Below are 26,329 nucleotides of genomic sequence, written 5' to 3'. Positions count from 1 at the left end.
GAAAAAAAACAAATCACAAGTCATAAACAAAAAGGTTATAATTATGCCAGAGAAAATTTACAACTTTTTTACCACTAGAGATAGGACAAGATGTAATGGCATTAAATTGGAAATGGATAGGTTTTGACATTAGGAAAAAATTCTTTACTGTGAGGGTGGCACTCTGAGATGTGGGAACTCAGCGCACCTCTCCTGATGCCCAGAACCAAGAGAACCCTTGGAGGGCTCGGGAGCCTCGGAATGTTGCCAAAAGTACCTGGTGGCTCAATTTTGACCCTTCGAGAGATGTACCACCTGTATATGGGGATATGAGAATCACTGGGGTTTAAAGGGTATAGAAATAGTGTAATTACAGGGCAAAACATAGATTTTAAGATTTTGGTACAGGGGGGTTGGAAAAACAAGATGGAGGGAGTTGGGGCCTGCCACGTGGCTCTTCTTCCTTCTTCATGTCTTCCATTTCTGTGTGGTGTACATATTTTTGATAGGTTCTTAGTAAAGGTACACTGGGTAATACAAATGATAAGTATTGGGGACAAAAGATAAATATAGTTTACGTAGTCTTTGTTATAAAAAGATGCGACCGCCCTGTGGGCAGTCAGAGTGCCTTTGGCTGCCTTGTTGGTCAGACCCCAGCTGGGCAAAAGAAAACTTTGTAGATAAGAAATAATAAACAACCTTGAAGACCGAATCTGAGAGTCCAGCCTCATCCTTTGAAGCCCAATAGGAGCGAACCCATCTCACCCGTGTCTGGGCAGAGACAGACAACAGCCGGCCCGGACACTGCGACATTGGAACAGGTTTCCCAGAGAAGTTGTGGACATCCCATCTCTGGAGGTGTTCCAGGCCAGGTTGGACGGAGCTCTGAGCAACCTGGTCTAGTGGAAGGTGATCCTGCTTAGGGCAGGGGGCTCTAGATGATCTTTAAGGTTCCTTCCAGCCCAAATCATCCTACACTTCTATGCATGTGCCAAGAGGCTTGCTCTGCACAATATCATGCATAATTTGTGTATTCATCCCTCATACAGGCTACAAATGTGGGCTAGCCTGGGAGCAGCTGGAGACAGCCCTTCAGAGACCACACACCCAAGCACACTGACAGGAATTTAATATGGCATGAAGTGGGTCAGACAGGTGGCTGCAAAGGTCACCTGTGATTCCACTGTGGACTGGGAGCAGACATCCTGGCAGCTGGTGGCCCTTTGGTGGCATATTCACACGTCTGCAACTCCAGACTGCCTTCTGCTCTACAGAGACTTCTGGTGTGTCCAGTTGTTCACTGCACACTCAGGATCAGTTGAGAATCAGCCCTTAACCAAACCAACCTCTAAATTCCCTTCATTTCTGACCAGAGTTGGATTCAGACACCAGCCTCCTGACAATTCAGCAAGTCAAGGTTCTGTGTCCCCTGTGGCTTCTGCTCACCCTGCCATGAGCATTCCTGACTTGGTTTTGTCTCCAGGGTATTGCTTGCTCAGGTCCACTGCAGCGACCAGCCCTGCCAATACTAAAACTGCCTGGAAGGCTGATGCAGCAGCAGGAACACATCAGCTGCACTGACCCTGCAGGACTCTGAACTCCCAGAGCGGGCAATACCACTGGGAGAAGTGTGTCATGATGGCATAACCATGAACAGACTTCTGCCTTCCCCAAAACACGCTGCCCTGCCAGAGACACTGCACCCATCTCTGTGCCAGCCACAGTGAATCAAGCCACTGTCTGCGTGGGCTTTTTTCCCCCTTTAATACAGCTGCCATATATCCAAAAAAACAAGTCATTAGGAACATAGCAGTATTAGTCAAATCAACTTTGTTTTTCAGAGGGATGAAAGCAGTGATACAGTTCACAAGTAGGGAGTGTCAGTGGGTGGGAGTATTACGCAGTTTTCCAAGCTATTTTCTTCCCTGTGAGCAAATTTTTATTCTTGCAGAGACCTCCTGCATAATTGCTGCTGGAGGTCACATAAGGTTTGTTTTTCCCAAGCTCCCAGGCAGAGTGAACTGGCCAAAGGCTTGGGATTCAGATGGAAAGGAAGTGCTGCTCCTCCAGGCCATGGCACTGCTGTGGATTTGAGGCTCTGGAAGAAGAGTGTGCTCTGCTTGCTGGTTGCTTTCATTTCACTACCACCTATTCAGCCTTCCACATCACTGATTATTCCTCCACTGGGACATAGATGGCCAAAAGCTTTTTCCATTGGACTTTCCAAAGAGGAACAACAGGGTCTTTCCTGAAATACTTTATTCCAGTTCCACCTCCAAGGACAGCTGTGATATCTGCCCTCAAATAATTAAGACTAGCATAAAGTAGAGGTTTTTACAGACTATCCTCTTTCTCCTCCTCATTAGCCTGCCAACTTCATCTCTCAGCCCATGCTAAGGTCAAGAAACAGGAGAGGACCAACATAATGCAAAAATACAAAATCTCTCACAGTGTCTCTGTATTCCTCAAGACTTCTGAGACACAGAACTTAGAGCCTGAACATGTTGCTGGTGGATCTGTTTTTGATATTTGGCTGTGAGGGATGTAATAGTGGGGTATCTATATAAGCTATAATTTAATGAACTGAGAGTTTTATTTCTGCAGGTCTCTAAACCAGGGCAGTGAGGTAGCCTGGTGTGTTGTAATCCTGTTTTACTTAATTAAAATATTCCTGTTGGCTGGGTGGAAAGATGTGTTACCCTGTGACCACCACATGATGAAAGGAGACATCAAAAGTGTACAGGACTCCTTCCTCAGACTCCATAAGAGCTAGGGCCTCTCTATTTCCTTTGGAAGAGAATTAGCATATGTCTTATTGAAATGTTTTTGGGATTTGGTATTTGGGGTTTTCTTTCTTCTGGTGTGTGTTTTTTCTTTCTCCCATATCCAGCTGCATCAATTTCCTGATTACAAGAATTAAATTGTTTAGTTATCTGTAATGTGCACAGACTTCTGTGAAGCTTTACAAAGGAACCTTCGCTGTTAGGCTAGGAATGGTTTATTGTAGGTTTTTTACAGGAACCTGCAGTTCCTATAATCCTGAATTGTTAATGAACTGAACAAGTTTTCCTCCTTCTTAGCCTGAGAAACACTTCTCATGATCTTACTCATGAAAAGATTGCATTGGGGTCCTCTCATAAGTCTTCTTGGGTTTCTGCCATTGGAGGAGGGAATCCATAAGCAGCAGCATCTGGCAGAACATCTGCATCAAGTCCCTGCTGACATCCCGAGATCTGTCTGCCCAGGCTCACTCCTCCCTTGATACAGAACTTGACACATCGTGTACCCCACTGCCAGACAACCTCAGCAAATATTTCTCTCTCAAAGGGAGGCTGTGTCAGTTTTCCAGTGTGCTCATCCTGTGTTACCTCATTGCTCACCTGATGGAAGGCTATTCAGATCCTTTTCAAACTGCTTAGGCTCTCTGGAAAGAACCTGATGAAGAACCTTGATCTGAGCATCTGGAAAGCCTGGTCTAGGTGCAAAGATCAAACCCAGCCTTCTCCAGACCAATGACCAAGGAGTCTTAATTCTTCACAAATGACAGGAAAACTCAGTAACTAAGATAAATATCAATGAGTGGATGTGACCAAACTGTTCCTCAAGGCTTTGCAAGCAAGCAACAAGGAAGTGGTGAAGGTCCACATGCCAGCTCTGTAGCTGTTTGGTTGAAATCCAGTTATATTTTATTTCCTGTTATTCTACATCACTTTGAGTTATACATTATTGTAAATACCCTTTGATACACCCTTTCAAAGCAATTGAGTAACTCAATGTTTAACAAAGATACATTAATTTTCTTGTTTAAGTTCTGGGAAATACAAGATCATTTTTCATTCTGAGTTGGCAATGACAATCCTTAAACTAGTGGTGGAATAGGGGGAATAATAGCTTTGTGGAAATTATTCTAGAGATCTGTACTGTAAGGAATAGTGGATCAGTGAAATCTTCCTTTCTGTATTTGTATTCATTTTAAATAGAAAGTGTTTGATGCCTATGCACAACTCCTGTGCTGCAGGAATGGTTCTTATTTCTAAATGCCCTTGCTTGTGGGGAACATTTTTTCTTTTTTCTATCTGTAAAGATGTATAGAACAGAACCCATCTTTTTCTGTAGATAGGAATTAATTTAGTAAGATATCTCTTCTGTGTACAGGAGCCTAATAATAGTGTAGAAGAAACACTTGCCACTGTGGGTTTGAGGGTGCTACATTCACAAGCCAAGTGGGCTGTCTCAGATGTGCTGCCTCTCCATCCCCCCATAACACTGCCATAAGCCCAGTCGCAGCCGTGTGTACTTGAGAGGTTGAATAATGCATGGGAACAGTCTCCTGAGCATTTATTTGAGTCCTTTCTTTTGGTCTTCAGGCATTTCCCACTCCATCCTGATATCAACTTGAAAATTTCCTAAGACAGAAGGTAAAACCCACTGAAGGAAAAATTTCAAAGCTATTGCTTTTGTTGGAGTCATACATCTGATATTTCTGTGAAGAATTTACCAAATTTCATCATCGCAGTCTCCAGAAAAAGTCATACATATTACAAGTAGCTCTTATTTTGAGGTAACCCTTAACCAAAGGGATGTAATTACCACCCTGTAACATTTCAGATAAGAAGCTATATTTGACCAAACTGTATCACTGAAAAATAAAGGCCACTCTTCTATTAATTAAAGGCAGCTGATTTATGAGAGGCAGTTTATGAGAAAATAAAAAATTCAGATGTATTCTCATTAATAACACAGTCATGTTTATAACTTATTTTAATGTGAACTCAAAAACCTCCATGTAAAAGTGCAAGGACAGGCTGCTCTTCAAAATAAACATCTATACAGTGTACTGGGAGAATGCCTCCACATATATTGACTAACTTTAAATTAATTTGTGGCTTTGGTAATGATCTAAAAAAGCACTGTACTCTCTTTTCTGTTTAGTGCATCCTGTTATTACTGGAGCAGCAGAGATTGAGTGGAACAAAGGCAGAGTACTGCCTGAGAAAAGCAGTTCAAGAAAGGCTATGATTAATGAACACATAAACATAAATATGGTCATCTGCAGTCATGAACTCTTTAGGGCAGCAAAACCTCATGATACTGTTGTTAAAACAGCCCTGCCTTAAGTAGACAAGCATAGCACCTTAGCTCATCTTAAGTTGAAGGAAGTAATCAAAAGGGAAGTATGGAAAAAACTGTGTTTCACCATGCTTGTGGCTCTAAAGGTTCCTCAGGCAGGAAAGGCTAAATAAAGCTGCCCTGAATTCACAATTTGCTGTCCTCACCAAAACAGAAAAAATTTTAATAGATTACACAGTAATAGTGACTTGAGCTCCAGCCAGGTGAGAGCAGGGAAGATGTCAGGTCACTCCCCAGCCCCTCCTTGCAAAAGGATAAGGGCTCATACTACCAAAGAGCAGTAGGAATAAGTGTGGCATTCTTTGACTGGATAGGAGTCCCACAGACAGTAAGCACAGCAACTATGCAGAACAGTTTCAAAAGAAAACAACAAAAGACAATTTTTCTGGCACCTTCCTGAGAACCTAATAAATAAAAGTGAATTTACTCGTGGTAACCAATCAGGCACCAGTAATGGTAGGAGATTCACCCTGTAGATTAAGCTCTGCTCTATTCTTTTTGTAGCCTGTCCAAAGCAACCCAGGACTGCAGTCCTACTCTAAACACCAGCAGCTACCCACTGAGCAGGAGAGATGCTTTAGGAGTGCAGAATCAGCAAAAGGGCTCCCCTGCCATTTCCCTCCACATCCACATAACAGTCTCACAGGAGAAGGTGCCTCTAGAGAAATGTGGACATTGCCAGTATCAGAACATTCACATTTAACTCTGTTACAGACACACAAAACTACTCTATCTTAGCATAACATGGCTTTTTTACACATGAAGGCAGCAGCAACTACTCTGACCTATGCTTTGTGTAAATCCCCAAACCCTGTTTCTTTGTTACTTAAATAAATGACCAATTGGTCCAAGAAGAAGCTGCTTTGCTCCAGACACCCTTATCTCCTTGTGGCCCTTATATCATCCTATGAAAAAGAAGTAGTTGTGGTAGCTCTGACTTAGCTGTTGAGCAACACGAGTTGTGAGGTGGTTGGCTCCTGGAAGAACTGGCCATTTTGCTTTGATTTTCTTCCAGTCTTGTTTCTGGAGGAAGTGCAATAGAACTATGACATCTGTTTGTCACCAAACTCCATATTCACCTCCTGTGGCTGCACTCTTAAATTTCTACAGTATCTTTGTGAAATGGCAAAAAGAATACTAAAGATCTTTATGCTGCTCAGTTTTTCCACGGTCCAGCAAAACAAAGCTCTTTGTAGCTCATATTCGTAACTGACGTGGACATGAACCTTTTAGGGAGAGTTTGGGCAAGGCATGAACTGTGGTCCAGGGTGGACAGCATTTCTATGCTGTAGCTATGGAGAATAAGACAAGAGAATCAAGCCTATTGATTGACTAGTCAGGTATTTATTTGTTTTTAACATGCAAAACCAGTACAACAATCACAGAAGCTAGAAAAAATGTAGCACTGAAAAAAAGTATTCATGCAGAATGAGTATTGTACTTGAACTATCCTCCACAATCATCAGTCAGTCTGTCCCAATATTTATAGTTCATCATTACAACTGCCAAAACTGGCAACCACCAGGATTGTTGTCTCAATTAAGGACAGTAAACAGATTGTCCCATTTTTTTTAATGAAAAAATCTAAAATGTAATACTTCACAGTTTAACATGTTTATTCATTTAAACGAGCTAAAAAATAGTGGTGTGACATCTGCTTGAGAGACACTGGTACCTAACATTTTGGCTGTCTCCCCACTAATTTGATTGTGATTAAGAGGGGATAAAAGGATGAGTAGAGGATTCTGTCAATTAAATGAATTGATGAACTGCAAAAAAAAAATATATTTTCACTCTTGGAAATGTGTAGAAAGAAATACATCTACAAAAATGCATTACAGCAAACTAAGAGGATGATGGAGAAACGTACTGCAAAATATCTCCATTGGCTCTTTCAGGAAAAAACATTGTAAGCATAAGATCACAGATAATCTTTGCCAATTTATTCATCTCATGGCTTCACTTCCCAAAGTGCAGGCATAATCCACTGTAAAATCTTTTAGGATGCAGTTCCAACATCCAATTTCTGTTGTCTTATTGATGTGCCATACTGTTATTTTCTTAGTCATAAGCACCACTAATTACTATGCTACTGTAAGTAGAACTTGAAATGCGATCAAGATCTGTAGTATCTTTTTTATTGGCACTCTAACTTGCCTACTCTGCTTTTCAAGTACAGTTCTCTACAAAGAATTGTCCTGAATGCATCTGACCTTCACCAACTGGCTCAGTTGTGCTTTATAGGGACAACAATCCCTTATCAGCCATCACTCTGCTGGGAACTCCTAGCAGCATCTTCCCTTTGAAAATGGCAGCATTCAAAACTTGGCCCTAAGTCAGCAGATGAACCTCTTCCATGGTAGCAACCTTCATGGAAGAGGCATGAACTGTTTTGTAGGGCTTCCACTGTGCTTTCCTTTAGTAGAATTGTTTAAAACCTGTGTTGTCAAATAAAACTTATGGGTGAGCTGCTCTAGAAGACACCTATGTAAACAGATGAGTTTGCTCATGTTGTAGCTACTTGCAGTTATGTGTTGCAGCACAATCTCCCAGTCTACATGTCCTGCTACAGACCTGCTACAGCTGAAAGGATGGAAGGAGCTGATTCTGAATCACATGGTGTCTTATATGATATGCAACAGTGAACTTTACTACAACTTTTCTTCAAGAAAAGTTTAAATGTATCTCATGGGTCTGTTAGGGAAATGCTTAACATGCCTCCTAAGCTTCCAGTAAAATATGTTTATGGACTATATGTTTATGTAGTAGAACTAGAGCCTTTCCTTGGCAAGGTTCACTAGAAGCACTATTAGAAATACTAGACTGAGGCTTCTGTCCTGAGATGGTCTACATGCTGGCTCTGCTTTTGAAGAATCAAAGAGAAAAGGAAAACCACCTAGGAAGATTTACAGAGCAAAATCACTTCTGGAAGACTGTTATGCCTTCCTAGCCAGAGATTCTTCCAGACAGGACATCTGCTCCCCCCCCACAGCACAAGGACTCGGCATAGGCATCTCCTCCACAACCTCTGCTAGAAAGAAATTCAGTTTACTGCAGGAGTAGAGGGCAACAACTGATGTCTACCTTTTCCTTCAGGTGAATATCTTTGAAAAAACTCATTAAGCCAGGTTTGCCATGTCAATTATTTGGTCAGCAATCCTTCTTTGAAACAAGCATATAAAATTACTGATTTTATAATAAAAAAAGTCTTGTACAACTGAAGTGATAGAGCTGCATGAATCAACTCCAGAAAGAGATCTGATCTATTAGTATTGGGTAGGATGCCAAAGGAAGTTCTCTTCATTGCCTTTTATGTATTCATAGGCCACATTGGGTTTTATATGAGTTTAGTGGCTAGAACTGCCTAAAGTAATCCAAATAATCTAAAATTGACATCAGTGCTCACTTTTGAACATTGTGCTGTTTAGATTGTTTTAATGTCCTTTCAAATGTATACATAATTCAGTATGTTCAACATTAATAAGAGAACAAAAATAGAAAAAAATCATTTATTAATAGACACCGAACAACTCATACAAAGATAGATGGTCCAAAATCCAAAAGGCATATTTCAATCTTAGATACAATTAAGGGCAAAAAAAGGCCACATGTCCCATTAGGAATTATTGTACTGATAAGAGAGGAAGCATATGTGCTGCAATATTTACCACATATTTCTACATATACTGAACAGAAGTCTACCTGGTCTAAGCAAAAAGAAATTTTCCTGCCACATGAGAATATCCTTCGAGTACCTGAAGGGAGCCTACAAAAAAGATGGACTTTTTACAAAAGCATGTAGTGACAGCAGAACAGAGAGCTGATAGTGAGAAAAAATTATTTATCCTGAGGGTGGTGAGGCACTGGAACAGGTTGCCCAGGGAAGCTGTGGATGCACCATCCCTGGAGGTGTTTGACACGGCAATGGGGCTTTGAGCAACATGCTCTAGTAGAAGGTGTCTCTGCCCTGGAAATAGATGATCTTTTGCATCCCTTCTAACCCAAACCATTCAATGATTTAATGATTCTATGATCTTTCATGCAAATGAAAAGACCTAATCCAAACAAAGCCAATAGACAAACAGCAAACTGTGGGCAATATGGACTCATAAGCCACACATTGGGGAAGCTGACAGAATCACATATATGCACACTTCAGATTTGGTCTGATTCACATTTTGGGAAACGGAATATTCCTGTTCTAGGAACTTCATATTCATAAATTTGACAGTAAGAATTGCTTGCTTTTTAACGCAACCAAATGAGAGGGCAGGTTATGAGAGAGAGAGAGCAGGTCAGCGAGAGAGATGACCTGCAAGAAGGGAGTAACTACGTATCTTTCTCAGACCATACATGACCCAGAGAGCTGTATGCTGACATTAAGGAAGCAATCTTTCCAGCACGTTATAGAACATAAAAACTGCTAATGTAAAGTAAAAGGAGAGGTCTGCAGCTTCTGTGACATGTGGTTGGGTGCTGGTGGAGTGAAAGGCATGGAAGTTGGGCCATGTGTCAGATAATGCTTCACCATAAATTCAACATGTTGGGAGGTGTTTGGTCAAGTGTGCGACTAGTAGTGCACTGTAAGTCATAGGCACACATAAATGTTAGGATTTTGTGTCTGTAAGAGTCATACGTAGAAAATGAGATATATTTGCATATATAATTTTCTCTTTCATATATTTTTCGGAAGACTGTTGAACTCTGAATTTCTAGAGTTGCTGTTTTGCATGGCATAAAGTGAATGAACATTGACACATACGAAGTGGATCCTTAGAGACTCATAATGTATACGGTCATAGTTACTGTATGGTTTAAAAATTAACTGTATTGATCCAAGTTTCTTAAGTGGTGATAATGGGACTGAGTCAATTTAAAATAAATATATTTTCCATTATAATATTTGCTGTGATTTGTATCCCTTTGCCTTCAAAATCACTATAAGAAATCTTAGCCAGGCATCTCAGGAACAAGACAGTAAATACCTCAGTTGCAATTAAATCTAACATTCAGCTCTGAAATTTATGTCAAAGGCAAAACCAAGCCTCAGAATTATGAAAACTTTTCTGAAAGTCAGTCTGCCTAAATTTCCTTGCAACATGCAGCACCAATGGCTCTACACATTCTTGATATCAAACTGAATTGGAACTGAATCTCAGTCAGAGAAAGACTGTCCACACTTTTAAGAGAGTCAAAACTGAGTCTTTACATCCACAAGCTCAGTTATATGCCAAACTCAAAGCAGAACAGGATAAAGCCAGAATTTTAAAGCTCCCTGCAGCTGCTCTGACACAACAAATTCTTCAAGTGGCTTTTGGCTATCAAAAGGAACAAAAATGCTATCTACAGTGCCTAATTTGAAAGGTACTTTGCAAGAACTGAAGGATGTAAAGGAGCCAAGATTTACCAGTTATTAGTGTGCCAGGAGAAAAAGTGTTTTCTTATTACTTACAGCCTCTCACATTAGTTTGATGATTAAAATGATTGTATAGCTGGAATGTTTTTATACAACATGCCCCTAATAGGTAGAGCAAGTTGATACCAAAACCATCAGGAAGAGCATAATTAAAACACAATTTTGACTTTATATTAATAGTAGACCAATACACTAATTAAAACCAACATCGACTAAACTTTCTATTTACACTAGTTCAGACAGCACAGGAGGCAAAGAACTGTGTTTCAGAAGCATATGTGAATGTTAGAGCTTCTGTCATCCAGGTGCCATTTCTAACAGAACACATGTGTGCTGAACAGTTGGCAAAAGAATGAAAAAGATTACTGTAGATATATGGGCACACAGAATCTGGAATGACAGAAAATTAAGTCCATATAGAAGGTGACAGACTGCTTGTAAGAAGATATTCTTTTCCTACAATTTCTTCCATCTTCATGCATGCACACACATGCACAAGAAAGATTAAAAGGGAGAGAAAGGATGAGGGTGTTTTGATATATTATAAACACAAATGAAGAAAAGACTTTTTATTTGGTATTTCTGCTTTCTTTTCAGAAAGATACAGGAAACTAATTTGGTTATTAGGAAGCTCTGATTCCTAAATTCAGTCAAGGCAGACACTCCTGTGAAGTCAGCATCAATACCCATAATAATAGTAGCACCTGTCTTTTGACATCAAAGTTCCCTGCCTGAGAAAAACATAATGTAAACAATAAACTTCACGTATTGTACTGTTGCTCCTGGCTTTGGTGTTAGACAAATACACTTGGCCAGGCATAAGTGTTCTTAATTAGGAGACCTGGAATGTGACTGACGTATTGCAAAACTTTCTTATGAATTTGGACTGCAAGAAATGGCATTGTTTACTGTCTTACAGTGAAGGGACTGTGTGTTCCTATGTAGTCTTGTTGAAGCTGAAGAGATCTTGATGATAGATTCATTGCATCTGCTAGTTTTCATCTGGATCCAGATCAAGGTCAACTTCATTGGAAACATTAAGATAAAAAAAAGCATAGAAAGCCAACAAAAATACCAGTATGGCTGCAAGGACAAGGGCAACTTCCTGTAGAAATAAAACAAAAACAAAAACCTGTTAGAAATAATACCATATTTTCAGATTAATCAGGAATAAATATTATTTCTCTTCTACGATGCACATCAAAATAACATCAGACATAATATAATTGCACAAGGCATTGATACTTTAAGGATTTCTCTGTTGTGGTTACCATTCCAAGTGTTGTAGAATCCATTCACTTAATGAAGATTTTGGTGAGTCTGATATATCATCAGAAAGATGATATTTAGCTTAAAAATCTTTAGTCTTACCTAGAAATAGAAGCTTTATATCTTTTCATTATTCAATTCCTTCTTTTTTAAAGGAAAAGACAGAATTCACAAACCACAGTTTTGAACACAAATTTAAGTTATGAATTTACACTGTGAATTTTGATGTTTTCTAGCAATATGTTACTGCTTTTTGCCAACAAATTTGTAATTTTTTAATGAAGCAAACACAGTATGGTGGAAGTCAATGAAAATTGCTACCTCTACCTCCCAACCTCCTGGCATGCAGTACAACATGGAACTACAAACACCCTCAGAATTGGATGAAACTTTTCTTTCTTCAGCGCTGCAATAAGGCAAAAAGCACAACAATTTGCACTTGCCTCCCTTCCCATAAAATATTGCAACTTGCTGCATCTTCCTTAATTAACATAAAAGAGACTTCCAAAGTATACATGATTTATAGCAGCTTTCAGAAGCAGAAAAATGTTTTTACACTACACATTATACTCATTATGTGGCTGCCTGTCATCTTAAGGCTGGACTCTGTAAAAATGCAATTATAGTACAATCATCCTCTTAATATTTCTTCTATTTCCTGTATTTCTTTCCTTTTTATTTCATTCACAGACACCATATTTCTCATTTTTAAGGTTTTCTTTTTCTGTAAGACCCACCACACTTCCTATAGTGTTGACTCCCATTTTGCTAGACAATGAAAGATGAAAGATAAGCTTGAGAAAAATTCTTACGCCCCTTCAGCTCACAGAAAGTATGACTCTATAGCTACAATTTGACTTCTGATCATCATGATGAACTTTTAAAATTGTGCACTTGAGATGCTCCAAAGTTTAGTTTGTACCTCCAAACCCACTCTCCCTCTAAGGAAAGCAGCAAAACTTCCCCTGCAATTCTCAGCTTCACATTAAGCTATAAAACAATTAAATCAGAATGATCCCAATGTACACTTAAAATGAGAGAAGAAAAAATGTTCGGTGATTTTATAACAACTGATCTGAATTGCTACAGAAGATGTCACATCAAACCTACTCTGTCAGTGGGACTGAAAGAAGATGCCTACACTGAACTAAGACAAGACAATCTTTACTGTTCAAGGGCAGAATATGTCCATCTTGTGTCCTCCAAGAGAGGCCAAGTGAATTCTTCCCAAAAATTACCATTTCTCCCCTTAGACTAGAAGAGAGTGCAGATGGTACCTCGTGTGTGCACTGTGGGATTAATCCTACCCAGCATCTCTAGGTTGGTGGTGGCTTTGTGTCCAGCATTGTGTTCACTGACATGAAGGAGTTAAAACTGTGTATTTCATTTTTTAAAGTCTAGCCCATAATCTGGCATTCTTCTATAGAGCAGCATTTAATTTGCATTTACATGAATGCATTATATAGTTTATCAGAATGTTGGATCAATAATTCAACATATGCCATCTAATAAATTTTGAAATACTACTGCCTAGTTGGCATATGTTCTATAGGAGCATATTCTTTATTCTATAGAAACCTTTGCTTTCTATTTTATATGGATGATTGAGATGCACTTTAAATTTGTTTTACCACATTAAAATTGCTCCTGCAAATTTGCTGAGGCTGTTGGCTACAGATTTCAAATACATTTTCCTCTTAGAATTGTACCATCCTCTGAACTTCATCCTCCTGATATCATGATTTGATTTTTAAAAAGTACATCTAATTCCCTCATATATTAAAGGAAAGTGATTTTTGCTTTGTTGCAGTTGCAACACGTCAACATCTCACAAAAGGGCATGGCAGCATCAGACAGGTTTCATTTATTTCCTTGTATCCACAGCTGTGCTCCCAGACCCATCTGGCCACACAGCTACTAATCTTAAGAGGATGTAATAAACAAGTGACATACAACTGCAGGCTCCATCTGCTCAGGAGAGTGGACAACAAAACCGCACAATGCAGGCACCGTTCACACTTGACACAGAGAGCAAATTCATTCCAGTATTAAAAAGTTTTTTCCTTGTTTGTTTGTCACACTTCCCACGCTTTCTGCTTTACAATAGGTTTACCTTTCCCCTCCCTCCTCCCCAGTCTCCCTTCTGAAATGCAGTGAGTAGCAGCAGCAAACTTTTCAGGAACCTTTGCATTAAAAATTTGTTTCAAAGGACGTGGAGTTGGGAAAATCTTGAGTTTTATTCTCAGGCTGCCCAGTAACTGCTTGACAGAAGCAGCTCTTTAATTCCTCTGCCTAAGTTTCACAATGAGTAACTCTGTGATAACAATACTATTTTCCTTGCACAGCCATTAGGAACTGTGTGGGTGGATCAGTATTTATTATCCCTGGGAATGAAAAGTCTTACTAAAACTCCAGGTTTGAGAATTATGCAAGAACCTTAGTTTTGAATTACTGAAAAAGGCAGAGTAAAAAAAAAATATAAAATAAATGGCCTTACAAAGGACATCTGGCTCTCAGCTAGGGATATGCAGTCTCTTAAGAATTGCATCCAGTTTATGGACTTTTATAAACATAAATTTTGCAAGGTAAATAGCAAATGAGATGCTGCACCACTGTACTGTATTTGCAACAACACACATATATTGTCATTTTAATTTGTTTTATACTTTTCAGGTTTTGCTATTTGTATTTTAAGTCATGCATAGAAATGAAATGTTAAAATACTCCCTGCTTGGCATATATAGCTCCCTTTCTCTTGTACTTTATGGATCATCCCCATCATCCTCTGCAAAATCCATTTACTCAAAGGATTTTACCATGAATAATTAAAGAATAGAGGAAAAAGTTCTATAGAAATAAACTTAAAATGATCAGAGGACATTTTCTCCTTTTTTTTTCTTTTATATCATGGTACAGAACACTAGGAAACAACATTTCTATTTTCAAATCCCAAAGTACAGTCATAGAAGCCTTTAAAAAGGAACAGAATTTTCTATTTTATTCTCTTACATGTAGAATAGCATATGTATCACCCTACTGATTTCAGTTTGGTTAAGTTTTCCAGAACCTTTTCATAAAGGAAATGTATACTATTACAGCATGATGTAGATTTAATTCTCTTATCATTTTTGGTCAGTTTTATGTCTCTCCTGCCAAATACTTGATTATGTCCTCAAATTCACCCTAATGGAGCAAGTGGCAGAGCTGGGATCTAAACAAGACTAATCAGGAGAGGGGGTGAGGAAAAAATGTTAGCTATGATAACACAAATCTGGACACTATGTATGGCAGCATCATATCCTACCCATATAGAGAAATATCATACTTCCAGGAAATGTCTGGGGGGTTTTACATGTTTTTTAATTACCCTTCAAATAGAATCACACCTTTTTAACCTGAAACCTGCTTAAAATTAAGTGAAAGAGTAGCACAAATTGCTCTCTTTGAATTGCTAAATTCTCCCTCGCTCTTTCTGAAAAGAGATGAAAAGAAAATCATGCTGACCAAGGATACCTGTAAAAATAAATATATAGGGACTGAAAATCTTTTTATCTCACATAGTTTTTAACTGAAGACTTTAGGTGGATATTCACTGTGACGATGTTTTAGAGTTTCAGCAAAATTGTATTTATAAATGAATGTTTACTTCCTTAATGCAGGACATTCTACAGCTAACAGAAGGCAACAAAAGTAATTTATGAACTTTTATCCACACTTTTAGGTTCAAATTTTTACTGTGAAAATTTCAGATGGAAGAATCATTGTTGTCTCAAATAATGAGAACCAGGTACTATTAGAGAGTCATCAAAACCACCTGGCTATATGCCTACAAAACAACAGGATTCATTTTAAAACAGCTAGATGTAAAATAATATATACAGGTATCAAAGATGCATACAGCACTTATAAAGTGGAGTATTCTGCCTTGAAAAACTGTGACTCTAAGAAGGTCTTTGGATTTCATGGGTAACTACTCCCTCAGTGTGATTTCTGCATGTACAAAGGTGGAGGGATTTCCAGCAGGGAGATGACCAGTATTTATTGTATCATAGAGAAGAATGAGAGGTAGTTTGGTTACAGCATATCATTATATACACCAGTATTTAAGTAAAGCATTTCACTGTGTGGGGTCCTTTTATCCTTTTTACAAGAAACTTTCAAGGCCCAGCTGCAGTTAGGTAAGTTCAGCCTTGAACTAAGAAGCCATTTTCTAGGAGCAAGAATGATTGAACATTCTTCAGCAAAATATGGACTTCCATATCTGTGAGTCCTTTATCAGCTGATCTCCCTCAAAAAAGTATGTTTTTATTTAGCAATTGGAAAGAATATTTCAACTTTGGCTTGTGTGAAAAGAAGGACCTGGCTGCCAGGAGTCAGCAAACTCAGCTCTCCTAGCTGCTCCTCTCCTTTAGGGTCCTAGGAAAATTCAGATTACTCCCACGGTCAGTGCTACATTCTGAACCCCACAAGTATCAGGTTATTAAAAGTAATAGCACCCTATGCTAACTGTTCAGACTTTTTAATATAGCATTAAAAGTTTTCTGATGTTGACATTTTCCTCCAATTGTATTCATTTCATTTCCAAGATTTGAGGTGTTGTTGTTGTTGATTATTCTTTGAAGTGCTACAGAAGTAGAGATATAAGAAGGTTTGAGAAAGATGGTCTACTGCTCCAAGCTGGTACAGAAAATCCTCCTAAGATTTTGGTGGGTGCATCTTCTTCACATTTCAAACCACCATGATTACGATACTTATGTGTTCAGGTGAGGCAAGGATCTGATTCTGTTCTTCTCTTTGTACATGTTGTTTCCCCTCCCTTTCATTTCAAGGTCAGGGATCAAAGCCTGACTACAGGGATAACTGGGAACATCACATTTTATCCATTGCTGGCACATTAAGCTGCTCTGCATTTTGTGAGACATCTAAGTTGGTTTGAAGACCCAGTATTTTGGCCATTACAAAGTGCTTGGACTTTGCAGAAAGCATTTGGATGAAATTTTATGATCTGTAACATACAGAAGTGCAGATCAAATGATCTAATAGTCTCTTGTGGCCTTAATTTCTACAAAGCTATGAAACTGTATCTTGAAAAATGTAGTTCACTAACTTATCAGATTATGAACAGCATGAAATTGGAGAATATATTTTGTTGAAATACACCAGGAATGTGTTGTTATCTATTCCTATCTAACTTGTTCCAGATGAGAGAAACTCTCCATAGTGAGGTATCTAACTACACAACAGATTAAGCAGATATGCAAAAGCATGACAGACGGTAAGCTCTCACTTTGTTTAGGAACATTTTTCCCTTAGCTGAATCGATGGACTGTGTTGCTAATAATTCTCTGTGTAGTGATATTCTGCAATCAATAATGTCTTTGCAAGTAGTTTGCAAATACTACTGTTAAGATTTGTGCCTACCTTTCAAGAAAAGAGAAAACTTCATTACTTGTTCCATGGACTACTGATTTGTTCTTGCAGCAGCCTGTGAAAAAAATCTCTCCCCAAGAACACCCATAACTTTTGGTCTCTGCATATCAAACTTCAGCTATCTGGGGGCCCAGCTTCCACACTTCTCAAACCATTTTCTGCTTGTCACCCTCCTGCTGGCCTGTTTTCCTCACCCAAAGAGAGCAGAGCTAGCACCAGTGGTGGAAAGGCCTTCCTGCTCTATTTGGTAAGGATGAACAGCTGGGCTTCCAGCAGCACAAACCCCTTGTGGGGGGCCAACAAAATGACCCAGAGAAAGTTCAGAGGCTCCCTTTTTGGTACTGCTACAAAGGATTTTGTCTTATCCAAACACCAGGAGACATATAGCACATTGCTTTCTCTTGGAGCTGTTTCTCGAGACTGGGTCCTGCTTTTCCAAGAGACACAATGTATTTTGGCACTGTCTACATTAGTGTCACATAGAAACAGAGCCAGTACAATAGCCCTGCTACAATATTTAATCTTTAAATATGTTTAAAGAGCAAATATGACACACCAAGTACTAGCATGGTCACCCTGCTTGAACTAACTTTGGATAGTTATTAGTGCTCAGCTGCTTCTCTGACATTATCAACACAGATAAAAATCCCTCATCGGGGAAATTAAAAAGTACTAAATGCCAGTGACTGAAAGAAACTTTGTTACTTTAAACCTTGCATTAAAATGACAAGGCAATCAAAGTTTGACAAGACAAGCTAATTAGTATGCCAGCGATGAAATGTGAAGAATCTCCAGGGGATTGGTTCTGAAAAGTTTTATGTCATTTATAGGGCCTTTTCTTAAGCTAATGTTGTCAGCTCTCATGGTGAAATACACAACAGTTGAATTCCATTATCCTCATTGAAATTAAAGACTAAAATCCCTTCACTATTTTCTAGTCCTCTTTTTTTCTGCCCCAAATACTACACTAAGTCTTAGTTTACAGCCAGGCATGTAATTTCTTCAGGATACTAAAGCAAAACAACCCTAGAGTTATCAATGACATTAAAAAGCCTATTGTTTTAAGTGGCTGTGTGGTGCTTATTGTGTTAGCTTATTGTGTGTATGTATTTCACAGAACTACAAATATATACCCCTTTCCCAAAGACTTTATACTTTTACATTTATCCTTTATACTTTTACATTTATCCTTCCTCTACAATATTTTTATTAGCTTCAACTTAGCTTTTTATAATAAAAGGTTAATTTATTTTGAAATGCTGCATACTGCATTATGTACTGAATAGATATAAACAAAGTACATTCCAAACACACGTATGTGTCTGGTTTCTCCTCAAAGACTTACAAGAACTTTGGACATTTCTATTTAAAGTGCCTACTTTTACACTGCATTGTAGTTATATCACTTTTTTTTTCTCTCAACACAAATTTAAGTTAATCAATTGCTACAGCACAGAACTAGGACCTACATAATAAAAAAGGACTAAAATCCCAGCCTTTGGAAGGTGAATCATGTTGCTTATTACCATTACTCATCCCAGGGAAAAGGAGGAGCTCTTAAGAGACAGTGGGGAGTGGAAATGGTTTTCTGCTTGAGGTGGCAGGTGAATTCCCTGCTGACCTACCTCACCTCTCCAGGGGCCCCTAAACAACAGCTATGAGACCCTGGAATCTGAGGACCAGGGAGATGAGAATGTGGATGAAGATCCATCCAGGTTAGAGGGGTTGCCTAGGGCAAGGGTAATAGTGATTGGTGACTCCCTTTTGAGAGGAATGGAGGGCCCAATATGCCAACTGGACCAAGCTCACAGGGAGGTGTGTGAGCCTTGGGGAAATCACCAACAAACTTCCCAGCTTGGCATGGCCCACTGACCATTGCCCACTGGTTTGCCAGGTGGACACATACAAAGTCCCAACAAGACTAAGGATGATCAAGCGGGCATTGAGACAACTGGTCAAGGGATCTGAAGAACCAATTGTGCTCTCTTCTGTCCTGCCAGTTGCTGTCACACCAACCATAAGTTGTCAAGAATTATTTCAAAAATTATCCAGAAAACAACAGAGGAGGATTTAGGATAGGTGTGGAGGATGGATATGAAAAGATGGCACTTGGCAGCTGGAGGATCTTAACGCCGGACTGAGCAAAACAAGCTGTGCTTGAGAGAAGGGTATCGGTTATGGGGCTTCATAATTAAGCCTCTCCAGGGGAATGGAAGGAGATTTCCCTACAGATACTCCAGGAGCATCCACTGCCCATGGTGAAGTTCTGCTGCTGGAGGGACTGAGCAGGGTGAAGAGCTGTCACTGTGAGGTGGGAAGAGGTGCACCTTTACCCCAAGACATTAAATACACTTCACTTCCACGCTGAGCACTGTGGGGTCTATAAGCAGAAGTGCAGAGTTTACTCTACAGAAATTGCCCATGTTTTGGTAGAAGTATTGTAACATTTACTAAGCCTGAGGTTGCTGGCATTAAACAGGCTCAGTGAGAAGGAAGCATTTAAAAGCCCTGCCTTCCTTCCCCTACAAGCAAATCCCCGAAGGGAAAGGTGCCCAACTTACCTTCCTTTTTGCTTCAGCCTTGTCAGCTTTCCTCAGCAATTTGGAAGCAAAATAAATTACTGTGATCTTTTTGGAGATGATCCATATATTTTTTAAGGTCCAGAAGCACAAAAAAATATTACAGCCAGAAGAAAATACTTTAAAGATTTTTTTTTTTTAAGGCAGAAGCAGAACTGTAAACCTGAGAAATCACACAGTGCAACTAGCAGAACTCCAGAAACACATCCACTCAGGACCTGGAGAGTACATATGCACCTTGATGGCACCTTTATTCACTAATACTCAATTCTTCATGACTTACATGATTACACACATGCTTTCCCATTCACCCTCATTTTTAGGAAAGAATTACTTAAGAAAATAAGGAAATGAAACAGGTTTTGAAGGACTAAATCTCATACTTTTCTCGCTTAGGGAAGACATGCAAAAAATGTGTTCATTTTAAAAGAATTAGGCTGTACACTAAGCCTCCAAGTAGAACATCACTTTTAAAAGGTCACGCCATTGAAAGAAAAATGAAAAGAAAAAGGAAAATTTAATAAGAAAGGAAGGAAAAGGAACTCAAAAGGTTAATAATTTATCCTTTAAACAAAAAAGGCAATCTACTTTTTCTCATTAAAACCTGACACACAGCACTAACTGAGGAGATTATGTTGTGAAAACATACTGCATCATACGGTAATGCTTGATCGAGATCAGCAATCAGGAGCAAAAAGAAAGCACTGTTTCGTGATTATAATAGCAAATTCTGGAAGACAACCAAATACATCATCTGGCAGCCTAACAGCTGTTACAGCTTGGTAGTAATACCTTGGCATTTGCTATAAGCTATAACTTGAAAAAATTGATTTCTCATCTGCCAGAAACAAGAAAATGTTCTCCTTTTAACATTTCAGAAGTTTCTTTTACTAGAATACCCAAATAATGGATCTACTTTTTTATTTTCCTCAGGTTTTACTCTTGCTGTTAAGTTAATAGTGTATCAGATTAAAAAAAAATAAATTTGAGGAAAAAATACTGGAGGCAACATAAGTAATGTGTGTTCAGATAGATCCCGTTTTGATGACACACCAGGTAGTAGATAACAGAGAATATTTCTAATTGTCCTCCTTGCTCATATTCACAGCTGTGATCTAAAATAATTGTTATACTTCATACCTGCCTGAAAAGGGAACATTTTCAAAATAAAGTTTAGTACCTTTCCATATGCTTTCCTTTGCTATTGGTTAAGCCTTCTTTTTCCAAGTCAGAGGTGCTACACAAGGATGCAGACTGAGACAATAATGCTGAGAATTAACAATACTTAACAAACCCAATCTTAAAATTACTACTGGTATAGGATGAGAAGAGGAACATGAGAAATGTTTATTGTAATTTGTCTAACTATATGAAATAAAGAATTTGTTCTGTGTGTAGACAGGCTCCCTAAAACCATCAATTTTCTAAGCACACAGTGCTTTAAACCTTAAAGTAAGCATGCATCATAACAAGGACATAGACTATGTAAAATCTTTCAGCACTTCAAATATTCAAGTCATTTTAGGGTTAAGTGAAAGCAGTTAATCATAAATATTTTAGATTCTAGCAGTCTACTTAGATTTTGAAGTGTCATAAACAATATCTCTCAGAAATCAATATTCACACAGTACATCTATGGGGAAAAGAAACAAACACACAGGTGGTTTGAGCTATCAAAGAAGTCTCTACCTTTACGCCTAGTGCAGTTTTCTTGGCCTCTGCTTTTAATCTTGTAGCTCTTAACATAGGCCTGGTTTTCTTATAATCTTGTTTCCCTAGAGTAAAAAAGCATATTCAATGAAAACATAAAAACAATACAAAGAATGTGAGCATTTATTTCAGTTGAAAAGTCAAATTCAACATATTAAAAACATCCCACAGTCCAGCATTTTAACAACAGCTACTCTGTCACACAGGGATTCAATCTGTGGAACAACCATGTTTAACATAGACAGCGACAGAAACAAGATCTGACAAGCCAGTGTGGAACCTGTTACTCCAGAGTGACATCAAAATAGACCTATGGATAGATATCCACAAGTACAATGTTTAATAAATTGCTCCATAGGAATCAGTCAATAAATAAGTTGATTAAAGGTAGATTATGCTTTTCCCTCTCATTGAAATCAAAACAAAAATTTCCATTAGAATTTTTCCTGCTTAGTCATCTCTAATGCACATGTAAATGTGCAAGACAAGACATTCTGGTGAATGTAAAGGTTTTTATTTTTGAACTGGAACATTATTTGCAGGTATCGGAACTCAGAGATATGGAGATCAGCCTAAGTAAATGCTAATAAAATCATTGCTTGACACCATCTGCTTGTAGAAACATGTTATACAAAATCTTTTAGATTAACTTTCTAGAAGTTACAGAGACTATCTCTTGCAGCCACAAAGACTGCAGCCCAGGGCTTGATTACACTGAGTCCATATGAACTGAGTTCAGAGGAGGACACGTAAGCATTCAGAAATGGTAGAAATGGTAAAAATCATTTACCTCGACTTAATAACAAATCATCAAACACCTGACATCTCTCAGGGATATTCCTGCTGTCTGAAAGGCCTCTTAGTGTTGTATTATGAACTATTAATCATAGCTTCTTTAAGTTAACAGAAGTCAAGGTACAGATACAGTCACAAAAGGAGAAGAAAAAGAAGAATCTGTGAAGAAACTGCTCAGAGGGATACAGCCTCAGTACAACTGCTTTGGCTTTTTAAAAAGTCCTTTTTATTTTTCCCCTCCTAATGTGTACACATATCCTTTTTTTTCTTTATGCCTAATTCCAAAGCTAAACTATAATGCTTAAAGCAGAGTGTTTGGCTTTTTTCAAATCACTGAGTTTACCTATTTCTACATTAGCTTTCATTACTGTTACAGTCAAATAGTTTAACCTTTACTTTAAAACTTTGTCCAGTGGTTTGTATACAAAAATCCCATTTATCCAAGCAGATGTGATTTTATATTCATAATCAATAATGCAAACTTCTCATTTTATGGCTACCTTGAAAACTGGGATATTATTGTGTAGTGATGAAATTCTGAAATGTGAATGTCTCTCTCCAGTAATACACTGGATTCATGGAAACCTACTTCTGACTTTGTCTGCTCCTTGTATTACCCTGCTCATACTCAATACAGAGATTGTCTGTGTAGCATAACGTGAACGCTGAACTCGCAATACAAATTTGCTTTCATTATATAATCTCTCCTCAGCCCTATGGATTACATATTGGGAAGGTCTCCATACTATTCTTTGGTCAGATATTATTCATGAAAGACTTGAAATAACTTAAAAATACTCAATAACAAATGGAAAAATAACTGGAACCATATGTTCCAGTTATTAGGAATAAAAAAACAAAGGCAGCCTATATCCAAGGAAACTCAGAAGACAGAGTGAAGAAAGGATGAAAGAGAGATGATTTATGTCAGAGGCTCCAATATATTCATTCAGTTGATACATCTTACTAGCAGGACAAGACCACTGCAGCATTATTTTTCAGAAGTCAGTAATATCTGATAATAGGATGCATCAGGAATACAGTAATTTTTTTAGAACAGCTGGAGAAAGACTTGCAGAAACCACAAAAATGCCTAAGTCATGAGATGACATCAGCCAGAGAGAGAATGTGTTTCTTCTCCCTAAAGTCCCACACTCATACTTTTGCCATGAAATAGTTAAAAGACCTTTCAGAATTTCCATTACAAATGGCAGGAGGTTATTACTCATAAAAATACACTCCAGGCTGAAATTTGGCATAGACACACCCCAGCCCTGAATTTTTTTGTTTGTTTGTTGGGAGCCAACTTTCACAAGTGATGCAGCTGTTCTTACTTACTTGTGAACAAACTATAGAAATGTATCAATCTGAAATATTTTAAGCATGAAAAATGTCTTCATTTAGAACTATATAAATGACAAACACTAAGTTCAAACTCAGTTCTCATAATTCAGGTTTGCTGCTCTTCCATCAGGGGTAAATGAAACAAGACAGTCAGAAATTTCCCTTCCAGTGATGCAACAGCATGAGATATTGAAAATTAGAAAGCCTGGTAAGGTCCACTAGGAATGGGACACAAGTCAGCTAGTAAAACCCACCTCCCTTTCCTCCCATGGCCCATTCTCCCTCCCATTCTCCACAGCTCAAGTGTGAAGGTGACATGAGCAGGGGCAAATACTGCACAGAAGACCCGTCTGTGAAACATATGTATGGGCAGAACCATGTTTATTCATCCAAATGAGAAAGCTTACTGGTGCTCCTTCCCTTGGTTTCTGGCACCTTGCTACTCTTTATTCCAGTATCATGGCTACAGCTAAGACTGTACTCTACTTACCCAGAGAACACTTCCAGATTTATATTAAGTCAGACATGAACAACTAACCCTCCTATAACAACCAGGCTATTTCAGTGATGACTCTAGAACTGGTAGTTCTCCAAATCCAGGCACCTGCCATTAATTTACCACTCTCCTTGCTAAATGTAATAGCCAAAAGGAAAAAAATACAGTAGGGAAACAGTCTGAGTCCACCAAGTGCAAAAGTTTAAAAAGGGCATCTGTGGACTTCTTTGTAATGAAAACCAGATTCAGCAATCATACTAAAAGACTCTTAAAACATGTGAACTTTCTGAGGCCTTGGGAAAGACATCTGCACTACAGGACTACAAAGAACAATGAAATGCAAAGCTCCTGTCACGTGAATACTGATCATTACCACCTGGAAAACAAGCAGAAAAAAGTAATACAGTCTCCCTACAGCCTCCCTCCTTTTGGGCTTGCAAATTCAACCAGTTGGGATAAGTATATTCACACTCTCCATGTCTTCTAGTTTATCTCACTTATCCTGCAAGCTGCCTTGTATATTTACCTGTCAGAGTCATCAGTTTAAGCTATTTCTTCTTCTCAGGAAGTGATCATCAAAGCCAGTTGAGACAGGCTCATCAGACAATGCCCCATTTGTCTGCTTTATCCAATGCCTATCTGAGACACCAAGTTTTCCTGATGGAATATATGAAGGCAAGAAGAAGCCAAAAAGATACCACTGGAAGGTTTCCAGAACAAATCTTACTTTTCCTATTAAACATAATCCTTACCTCTTTGACTAGTCATTATTCTTATCAATTTGTCATCTCTTCTCTCTAAACTCTAGTGCCAGCTTCCCTAAACTTTTTTTTACAACTACCACTATTTAATTATTTATTTTTTTACAAATGTACTACTTCTTTCCTTTTCAGGTCCTTCACTTCCTTTCTATTTTTAAGGCCAAAGACTTAAAGTACTCCATGACAAGGCAACTATTTTTACAGACTGCAGCTCTCTGCTTGTCCTGCTTCCTGAAAGTGCCTCCAAAGATCATCCACCTTCCCATCCAGTGCTTGAAGAAGCCTTTGGCTGTCAAAAACTCTATAGAGCTCTCCTGGCACCTCCTCCCTTCCTTCCATCCTTCTTTTCCACTCCTTTGGTGGCAAAGTGACCTCAGTAGCACCTGAACTGAGCTGTGCCATGTTTACAGATCCTGATTGGAAAAGTTTCCTGGGATAGAAATGAAGACTATTTTACTGGCTGTAGGATTAAAACAGGGTGAAGATGAGGAAGATTTTTAGCTATATTGTGAAAAATGACAAGGGATGCCTCCTTCAGAGTGCATATTAGAGATTCATACAATATGCAAAGTGAGTTTGTTTCTCTTCATGTAACTAGGAATAAAAATCTATGCATTTTACAATTTTTTTAAAATTTAACTCTGCATACAAGGGAAATTGAGATCCCATAATATGTTACGATCAGAGGTGACCTGATCTTGTATATTCAGTATTCTTTTTAATTAAAACCCTCCAATGACATGATGATAAATGCAAAAAAATCCAAAATAATATGTATAATTTAGGCAAGTTCATTTAAGTTCTGGATTAATTTTTTTTTTTAGTCTACAGAAATACTGTGACACTGCCAGGTAGTATGCACAACACTGTACCTCTGCATACACACCAAGCTCCTTTATGCCTGCAACCAAGAATGCAGGATGTTGAGCACTGTATTACAGAAAACTGACTAGATTTAGGATTGTGTTTAAAGATGCTGCTGTTTAAGACACAACCTGAAAAAAATCTACAGAATAACTTCACGAGAAAAAAAACATTTCCAACCCTTCTAGATATTTAGTCTTTCATTCTAACAATAGCTCATTACTGGAATTGAATAACAGACTAAAGACTGCCTCTCTGCTTTTCAATTCATCAGGCTGAAGCAGAAACAGGACTGCATCTTTGGCCTTTGTTGATGCTGCTGTCCAAGCTTATTATCATATGAATATCTAGTTATTGTTTTATAAATGTTCACATTTCAGGAGCTCCCTGCTTTCTTTTCTCTCAGCAGACTTTACAATATCCACCTTCATTATCATCATGTGGCAGCATTGCTCTTCGCCTGCATTTGCTACTTTAAAAATTAATGCACTGCTATTTTCTGAATACTGTACTGCGTAAGCTGCTTATGAGTACATTATGCTATCAAGCAAGCACA

General features: G+C 38.4%; 1 protein-coding gene across 2 annotated transcripts in view; it reads right to left on the bottom strand.

The window, feature by feature from the left end:
* Positions 1-26,329, bottom strand: part of TRIQK (triple QxxK/R motif containing) — an 85,418-nt gene that overhangs the window by 18,361 nt on the left and 40,728 nt on the right. Inside the window, exons 2-3 of one of the 2 annotated variants that reach the window (XR_014617030.1) lie at positions 21,493-21,578; positions 11,443-11,630 (exon numbers count right to left, since the gene is read on the bottom strand). Coding sequence is in view for 1 of the 2 variants with exons in the window: in XM_084226904.1 (XP_084083030.1) it covers positions 11,517-11,630; positions 21,493-21,578 (200 nt within the window). In the remaining variant the exon portion in view is untranslated. Of the gene's footprint in view, positions 1-11,143; positions 11,631-21,492; positions 21,579-26,329 lie in introns of those variants that run through there. The other variant, XM_084226904.1, reaches the window with a different exon arrangement.

Source organism: Fringilla coelebs (assembly GCF_963513975.1).
Source record: "Fringilla coelebs genome assembly, chromosome: 1".
Taxonomy (NCBI): Eukaryota; Metazoa; Chordata; class Aves; order Passeriformes; family Fringillidae; genus Fringilla; species Fringilla coelebs.
Note: the sequence above shows the minus strand (reverse complement) of the source record. Positions and strands in the feature narration are given on the sequence as shown.